At 39.9% G+C, this 9,580-nt stretch overlaps 2 protein-coding genes across 2 annotated transcripts; both read right to left on the bottom strand.

Annotated features, from left to right (window-relative positions):
* Window positions 1-2,920: 2,920 nt before the first annotated feature.
* On the bottom strand, window positions 2,921-4,530 carry LOC115363364 (apolipoprotein L3-like). Its single transcript, XM_030057537.1, has one exon. The coding sequence runs from the start codon at window positions 4,512-4,514 to the stop codon at window positions 3,534-3,536; it is 981 nt and encodes a 326-aa protein (XP_029913397.1). The 5' UTR covers window positions 4,515-4,530; the 3' UTR covers window positions 2,921-3,533.
* Window positions 4,531-6,977: 2,447 nt separating this feature from the next.
* LOC115363661 (uncharacterized) lies at window positions 6,978-8,935 on the bottom strand. Its single transcript, XM_030057938.1, has 2 exons — window positions 8,709-8,935; window positions 6,978-7,575 (listed from the first exon to the last, which is right to left on the bottom strand). Exons 1-2 carry the CDS (start codon window positions 8,762-8,764, stop codon window positions 6,978-6,980), a joined length of 654 nt encoding a protein of 217 aa, XP_029913798.1. The 5' UTR covers window positions 8,765-8,935.
* Between the last annotated feature and the right edge of the window lie 645 nt (window positions 8,936-9,580).

Genomic DNA, 9,580 nt, shown 5'->3' with positions numbered 1-9,580 from the left:
GTGGACACATGCCATCGTTACACATCCTCATAGCTCGTGGTAAGTCTGCCTTGGGTGGTTACAACGTTATGGCTAATAATCAGACCTTTTTTTCAGAATACCGATTAAATTTGCACTTCCGGGATCTATGAACCACCACCCACGGCGTGACGTCTTTGAAGCCGAGAAGCCGGGAGTCACCAGGTAGCATGAAGCGCGTTGCCTTGGTAACGCCGGTGTTTTTCAGATTAAAATAAAATTTCGTTCATTGATTTCAAAATGGCTTAAAATGTGATTTTTGTGGACTAGAAAAATATGAAAATGATGACAGTATAAACTATACAGTGGCGGTTCTGCCTATGTGCCGCCCTAGGCGAAATTACTGGCTTGCGCCCTTCCATGTTAGATACTACTCCTACCGGCCATGGCACCAGGCGGGCCGACCGCGGCACTGACCGCTCACCTGTCAGATCCCGCAGACCTGACCGGGTGGGCGCGGTACCAGCCGGTGCCGCGGCCGACCCGCCTGATGCAGGCCGGTGGCTTTTTTATTCAAACAAGATTTTGTCCATATAAAAAGTAGCCTATTTTCCAAAAATGGTCTTGAAAAAGAGGGGTCATCTTAAAATCAGGGTCGTCTTTTATGCTGGTCAATATGGTAGGCCTAGTCTAGAAAACTGGCGATTTTTTATTTTTTATTTTATTATTTTATTTTGATTAAATTTGCACTTCCGGGATCTATGAACTACCACCCACATGAAATTGACTTTCAGTGGACAGCGTTTGCGTGGTGGCCATACGACACGGATCCTAATTGACTTTCAGTGGACGCTGTTTCTGTGTTGGCCACACGTAATTATAACAGGTTATGTGCCAGGAGCACGCAATGCGTTGTTAAGAGGTTGTGCTCATTTCACGGATTTCTGTGAGATCAGGTTGTTACTATGACAACCAGTGGTGTAGTCTAGTTTATTCTAGTGGGTATACGCGCGTGCACGTGCAGGCGCGCGCACACGCACGCACGCACGCACGCACACACACACACACACACACACAGGCTCCCTTTCTGAAACGTTAACGTTAGCTCCAGCTGTAGTGTCCCCCGAAACGTCACGGAAGCCCCTGTGGTGAACAGGAAAGTGAACGTTATGTCAAAAAAAACATACTGATACGTATCTTTACGCATTTTTAAGTGGTTATACGGAAATTCGGGACCTTTTCTAGTGGGTATACGGCGTATACCTGCGTATCACGTAGACTACACCACTGATGACAATGGCTCATTTTTCCACATAAAAAAATAACCAAGGGAAGAGAGTAGCATCAGCACTAGTAATTCTGCTATTTAGGCCAAAATAGTGCAGTATTTCTGTGTGTAGGCTGTGCTGCTGTCACTTATTGCTATGCTGACCCTCCTGTCAGGCTGATGATGCAACTTTTATGTGTATGTAGACACAGTTAGTGAGTGTAACCCCAAATTTTGATTAGAAGTCTGCAAAGTGTAGGTTTAAGTCCATCCAGTACATATTCTTGGCAGAGAGCTTGATGTAAAGCTGGAATTACTTTCTTTGAGCTTAGATGCTTTGATTGACCACAAGTCAGTTCTATTCCACCACAGCTTGTTTCCTTTTCCCGAGTAGCTCATGTTTTCCTTTTGAAACTGTTCACAATTTTGCAAATCTGCTTTTACTTCCTATATAGGAGTATTTGTTTCCTGATGAATTGGGGGTTGTTGTTGTTTTTTTTTTTGTTTTTTTTTGCCACAAATATTGTGTAATCACTGACTCTGGGCTACATTACAATGCAAAACTGTTTCAGTTTCTCCTCAACTGGAAAGGTTCAATTTTTTGTCCATGCTTTGTTTTTGTTCCTGTTCCAGTGGACAAAATGGAATCAATAATGATAGTAAAATTTATGATTAAAAAAAACAAAAAAAAAAACAAACAGAAAACACTTGTATAGTGTGAAGAGCTGTAAAACGCATAATTTTATAGTTCTGTTTTACAATATATGTGTAACTAAATTCTGATCATTTTGTCATTTATAAACAGCACTTCCATGTTTGTGACTGAAAAGGAAATATGACCTTTAGACCTTCATTTTAAATCACAATCAATAATAATAATAATAATAATAACAACAACAACAATTTTCTGCCCCTTTGGAGACTGTATTCCAAACGCTTTATTCTAAATATTGTTTGAAATATAAAATAATACGTATATTTCACTTTAAACTAAAGTTGCTGTATGGGTGATAGGGACGCGCACACACACACACACACACACACACACACACACACACACATGTAGCCCAATACACATCTTTAAATGTTGTCCTTTTGTCATAATGATGTCATTATCTGTACTGATCAGTCTGTCATGTTCATTTTTCTGCTGTACTAAATAAATAAGTAAATAAGGTAAACCATGGGTACATGTGGTCAATGTAACAGTAACCATAATGCATTTTATTATGATAAGCGGTGGTAATACCATGATAATACTGTAACACTCAGCCTATGGTTCACTGTAAAAATGGTAAGACACACTGATACCATCCATGGCCTGTACTCTTTAAATCGTTGCTGGCTATGGTAAAACCATGCTTAGCAGCAGAGTGACTGTAGTCATCATGAAACCATGGTAAACTATGATCCTTTTTTTTGTTGTTGTTGTTTTTTTTTTGTTTGTTTGTTTTTTTTTTTTTTTGCATTAATGTGAAACCAAGTAAAATAGAGCTGGAATCGTCTTTCTGGAGGAAAAAAAAACAAAAAAAAAAACAGTCAACAGGCTTTTACACAGGCCCGTTTCACATTTGAACTGCAGGTGGAAAAACAACTACAAGTGCTGAAAGAGACAAACTATTTGAGCTAAACTGATGTATTTCTCTCATATTAGTCACACTTTGCTTAGAGCGAATATGACTGGGTGAAATTATATTAATTACCTTGGAAAGGAAGGAAAGATTCACGCTGAGATCAAAACTACTACCTTTTGATGCATAAAGAGTGATTTATTTCTATGATTTTTGAGGACAAATGATTTTAAATAAGACATTAAATGTAAACTTGCAGCTATACTGTATGTCATTGGGTTGCAAAAATAGATTATGCCACTCTTTCACTAAAATATGTACTAACAATAACAAAAGTGTGTACAGTTTCACTGAACAAGTTTTCATCAGAAGAATTACGACAAGCAGGTAATTCCTTTAAAAGGCATTGTTGGTGATTTGCAAAGTCATTATCATTAACATCTGAACTTCAACCAGTCACTAAAGTAAAATCCACTGAATCTACAGTATGAATCACTGAATAATAATGGACTGTGCATAAAGTGAAACATCAACATTTACAATTAAATGATAAACAATATAAAATTCTCAGATGAGGAAAAAAGTAATTTCTATATGATCAGCAGAGTAAGACAAGTCAACTGATTAATGCCATTATAGAACCACAGTTAATTAAGAATTAATCAAAAATGCACAACTCTGGCCTAGAGTATAATGCAAGCCTGGTTTTCTTTTGGTGTCTGATCCAGTGGAGGTTTCTACTCCACTGGATCAGATTCAACTTTTGTATATTCATCTTCCTCTGGATAAAAAGGAATCAACAGGGTAATTTGGTTCTTCTCTGATGTCTCCAGGCCTTGACACAGGGAGTCATGGATCCTCTGCCATGAGTCCAGCTCTGAATGCCATAGTGCAGATCTGGCTCTAATGAACTCTGAGACATCACTCTTGCTGCCTTTGGCCAGACTCATGCTGTCTTTACAGATGAAGAGGATGTCCAAACCAAGGAAAAGGGAATTAAGTGTGATGAAACCAGCTCTGGCTGATGTGGAGAGAGCAAGAGGCCCTCTGGCAACTGCCTGTCCAACATCTGGAATGTCTGAGGCCACATTGGGTACATTACGTAATGACTTACCTTCCTGGCTTGCCACCTTACCAGCACTTAGGATCAGGTCGTCGCTTTTGACCACTGTAGCAGAGGTAGCATCAACAATAGAATCAATGCCTCTTCCAACAGTGCCAACTTTAGTGAGCACTTTGCCAACACCCAGGGCCACATCCAATTTGCTCACTTCAATTCCCGTGAATGCTTGACTAGACACTTCCTCTAGGCAGTCCTGGACACTCTGCACATCCTCCATAAAGTCCTGGAAGACTTCAGTGGCTTTGTTTTGGTGTTTGTGGTTGATCCCAGTCTCTGTGGCTGTTGTGACTAAACTGTTGACTCCGCTGGTCAGTCCCAGCCCGACCCCAGCCAAGGTCAGAGCTAAAGACACTCCAGCTGTGACAGGAGCTAAGGCCAAACCAGCGATGGAAAGCACACCTCCAACTGCCCCCACTGAGCTGCCGGCCACACTAGAAATCTTTGCCCCCATCTTCATCCTGTCGAGCTGGACAGCAGTCTCCTCCAGGTCGGACAGAAACTTCAGCATCCTGGGTTTTCGCTCTCTGAACTCACTGATGAACTTTGAACATGACACTTTCTGGAACAAGAACACCAGCCTGAAGTGCTGGTCCATCCTGATAAAGAGAGAAGAGATTCAAGAAAATGTTAAAGGCAGGGTATATGCAGGAATCTTGAAGTTAATTTTAATACCTTTTTAAGACTTTTTCAAGACCCTTTCAATATTTTTTAATACTTCACCGCACAACACCGCACAACGAGTACTTTTTACCACGGATCTTTTGTAGCACAGAGGAGATATGTTGCTCAAACACTCGATATGTAGTGTTAGTGTATGTTTATGAGTTGTAGAACATAATAAATTATCTTGAAGGAGTAGATGCTAAATTATTATTTGTTCTAAAAATGTAAATTAATTATCAAACGGACCTAACAATTCAATTACCATGAGCAGTAGTATGCATGTTATAACATAGATTGAAAAATAAGCCGAAGTGATACCGCTTCTCTGAATAGACAAGCTAAGCCAGTGTGCCGCTGATAGCCAGTGAAAATAGAGCAGAGTGGCAACTCTTCGCTTTGTTACACAATCCATGTCAGTGCGCTGCTATAGCCTGGAAAGTTTCTTTGCCTTTTGGACTCAAACGGTGCCGGTGCAGTTGTCATTTTTTTCTTGGTGGTGCAGGTGCAGGTGAAACGACTGGAGGGGTTGTACCACCCAGATTTGCTTCCTTCCATGTAATTTTCCCCAGATATACATTCATATTCCACACAAAAACAGCATTTCATTCAAATTATGTCAAATTCCGCGTTAAAAATTGATTCCTTTTTATTTGGCTAATTCCGCGATTCCGTCCGTGATTCGGCCCTAGTTAAGTTGAACGCATGGATTCATGTAACATTTCGGTGCGTTCATAATATGCACTAGGAGCGCCAGAGCGCACTTTGCGCTTCTGAATTTCCACCCGCCCGCTCGCTCTGGCGCTCTCAGAGACAATTTACGCACACACAATAGCCTAGTTTTTTATGTGCCTGTTCATCTTTGTTTTTTAATAAAAATGAATAAATTCACACACTTTTACGATGTTTTTGGGAATCAAACTCTTGGACAGCTAATTCAGAAAAAATACTTTCAAAATTTAAGACTTTATAAAGTCATGATAAGACTTTTTAATACTTTTTAAGGGTCTTAATTTTCCCAAAATTGATTTATCACCTTTTAATACTTTTCAAGACCCTGCGGATACCCTGACAGGGGACGTTTAGTCATCTGTGTAGAACAAGGCATGATGGAAAATGGAACATCAAACATTAGATCTTATTCTGTTGTACTCAGATCTTATTCTTTCTTTTTTTTTTTTTTTATCTTTTTTTATTCATTTATTTAATCTGTAATCTGTGGATACTGCTGAAAAACTGCGTATTTCCTGTGGGATGAATAAAGTATCTATCTATCTATCTATTTGATGAGTACTTAATTAATCCTTCACAGGAAATTACATTGTTGCAGCAGCCATCTCAACACACATTTATACATGAAGTTAAAAACAATCTAAGAACATACATGCAGACCCTTAAAAGAAAATGCTTATGCATTGAAGACCTAGTCCAAGTGCTCTTAAAAAGTTTCATTGCAGCAGGGAGAAAAGACCTCCTGCAGCATTCCGACTTGCACTTTGGTGCAATCAGTCTGTCACTGAAGGTGCTCCTTCTGATCACCCCCAACACATGGATGCACTGGGGGTGACGCATGGATCAATGCATTTTCTCATGCAGTGTCTCCTCTGTTTCAAATGGCTCCTCCTCACACCAATACCAGCTAAGCTGGTGCATGTTTTAACACGGCTAAGCTTGTTTGTCCATTGGCCTTTTTGGTGTCAATTTCCTTTACTTCTTAAAAAAAAAACAAAAAAAAACTGAGGAGGTGAACTTTTCCTCAGACAATCTATTGTGCAGGGCCTCAATGATTTTGTTAAGGTTGTAGTGTATTATTATTATTAATATTATTATTTGTTTTCTTTTTAAGATTTTTCCAGGACTTCCAAGAATTTCTGCTTTAGTATATCGGCAGAGTGGAGAGTGACCAGACAGGGCAGAGAGAGGCCATGACATGCAGCAAGGGGCCAGAATCAAACCTGGGCTGCTGCAGCCTCAATAGTATGGGGTGTTTATTTTGCCTGGTGACCCACCAGAGCACCTCCAACAGTATATTTCTTAAACTGAAATGACTGCAATTAAGCTGAAAATGAAGTTCAATCAGACTTGTGAAAATATTCATTTTTTCCATTGTTTTGAAGATGTAGTGAAGTATAATTGATATGACATGATCTTCACCAAACAAGATCTTTCCAAATTCTTTATGAAGAATTCTCACCTGATATCAATGAGCTGTCTGACATGACAACGATTAGTTTGTATGTTGTCCTCAGACAAATCCAGAGTTAGGTCAAGCACCATTTCCTTAACCATCTTCTGTGAAAACTCACTTATAGCACTGTGAATGAGAACATTATTATCAATTTTATTGTATGGTGCCTTTCATGCAACTGTATTGTTTTTGTGAGAATGAAATGTCCATTTACCTGTTCTCCAACCTCTCACAGATTTTCTGGGTGATACATATGTATTTGTCCAAATAAGCTGCCAGCACTTCCACATTGTGGATGCTGGGAAGGAAGAAGGCACTTGCATCTCTCTTAAACTCAAGGAGCAGTGGGCAGACCAGCCTTGCAGCAGTAATGACAGCCTGAACTCTCTCAGGGCTGATCCCTCGGGGCAGCTCTAACACCTGGTTCTCCTCCATGAACACCTGCAGTGAGGTGACCGCCAGCCGCTCCACAGCATCCAGGAAGGAGTTGAGCTTCTCCAAGCCTTCCAGAGAGTCCTTCAGCACAGTGGCCAGCTCCTTCTTCAGCTCCTCACGCCTGCTGTCTGCAGATAGACTCAGCTTGCTCTTTGTGAATTCAAACAGGGCCTGGGCTTTCTTCTCAGACTTAGTGACATGGCTGAAGTTCAGGTTGATTTTGTCAGCCCTGTCTTTGATATCCATCATCATAGACACCTCTGTCTCTCTCTCAAGCATCCATTTTGAAAGCCTATAACAGAACTCTTTCACCGTGTCCATGTAGCTGAAGGTATCTGAGATGTAACGGCATAAAGCCTCCTGCAGTTCCTCTCTGTAACACAAAACAACACTGTGAGGTTTCCTCTTTAAAACAACACTTGAAAAAACTTCTCCAGCCACTTTAAAAAAAAAAAAAAAAAAAAAAAAAGTGTTTCCTTTTAATAAGAATGATTGCTCTCTCCTATCATGTCACATTTTTTGTACTTTCCCACAGGTATTTAAATAAGAAAGGACTGAAATTTAATTACAAACAATCCACTATTATTGTTGCTTCCATAAACATAAAACACATCATTCACACAGGATTCTTTCTGAGGATTAAAAAAAAAAACAAGTCTACCCTCTTGGGAGTTTGAATTAGCAAAATTAAAGCTTTTTTTGAATTTCTTTATTTATCCATTTATTTAAAGGGCTGTGGGTTATTACATTGATGTCAAAACCCGATAATGCATGAATCTGGACTGGATCTGGAAAAGCCAAGAATTAGCTTCTACATCTATGTGAGTGAAAATGACTCTGACAAAAGGTTGCTAAAATATAGGCTATCCTAAGCCTAACCCTAACCAAATCCCAAAACAAAAGGCAGTGTTTGTCTAAAATATATTAATATGTGCAAAGAAATAATTTTCAAATGCAAATATTTGCTGATTTTTACACGCGATATTGTTGTTCGAACAATCTTTCGATACACGCTTTATACACATGGAAAATAAAAATTAAAAACATTCATGAAAAATACACACCCAGAAAAAAAAGTACGACGACCGCACACGGGAAATCGGAGTGTGCGTGCATATGCGTTGGTGCGCGCGCGCGCGCGCGCGTGTGTGTGTGTGTGTGTGTGTGTGTGTGTGTGAGTGAGAGAGAGAGAGAGAGAGAGAGAGAGAGAGAGAGAGAGAGAGAGAGAGAGAGAGAGAGAGAGAGAGAGAGAGAGAGCTTCATAAACATCTGCATGTTATGGGCCTGTTAATGTAATTTCATTGTGTTTTATTTTACTTATATAGCCTATTGAATTGTTACTATTACATTTTGTTATATTATGTTATCATTGTCGATATTATTATATGAAATGAAGTGAAGACGCCGATGTAACAAATCTAATCTACACAGATGAGTCTTAATCTTTTCTGCCCATTCTTCCTCCCCAGTCAGCATGTCGCCTTAAGGCCTACAGAGTGTGTGTACCTTTCAAGAAACACCTGTTCGTCTGGTTTCCTCTCGTCAGCTTCCTGTGTTTCCATCTTAGTTGTTGCCAGGAGGAATAAAACAAGTCAAATGTAGAAATTTGAAGCCACATAGGCTGGACAACAGTTCATCTGTGAACAGCGGGCTGAAAAAAATGGATAAAGTGTGAAAATCTTATGAGGGAAATAAAACTTTGCCGTGCGCAGCGCCGCGGTGTGTTGGCTTTGGTTTTCCTTCATCCACGTCTCAAGCTCGAGCCACGCCCCATTTCTACCGCCTGTTTGTGTTTTTAGGTGTTCAGCTCTCAGACTGACTGACAGCTCCTACACAAAGACAGGAAACAGAACCGAGAAGAGCCGAGGGAATTAAAAAAAACCTACTGCACCTTCAGAGGTCCAGCAACATTAATGAGGCCGTCTCTCATGCTGCCTTCAAGTGATGTTGGAAATATTAAGCGGGGCGTTCATTAGCCGGTTCTCCAATACTTTTGACATTTGTTGGGCGGAGGGCATGGACTTTTCTGGCAGCAGTTTATGGCAAAGGTATTTGTATTAGTGCGTAAATAATTAATGTTTCTCTACTGTTCAGGTTTCAGTTTTGTGGTTGGGTTTTTTAATGACTGACATAATAACTGACAGGTATCCCCCATCTGCATTTTTTCTGCATATTATTTTTTTATTATTATTGCTGACCAAAAGCACTTAAATGGACAGATGAATCCTCGCGCTTTGAGGCAGCATTAACTCGGGAATCAGGGAAAGCAGCAAACACATACGCGCGCGCAAATAATGCTAGTAAAATTTAGATTTTTAAAAAACACGTGTGTAGTGTGAAAAGGTGTAAAACCGGGGCCGAAACCATCATTTCAGCAC

The sequence above is a fragment of the Myripristis murdjan genome, chromosome 8, assembly GCF_902150065.1.
Source record: "Myripristis murdjan chromosome 8, fMyrMur1.1, whole genome shotgun sequence".
Lineage (NCBI taxonomy): Eukaryota > Metazoa > Chordata > Actinopteri > Holocentriformes > Holocentridae > Myripristis > Myripristis murdjan.
Note: the sequence above shows the minus strand (reverse complement) of the source record. Positions and strands in the feature narration are given on the sequence as shown.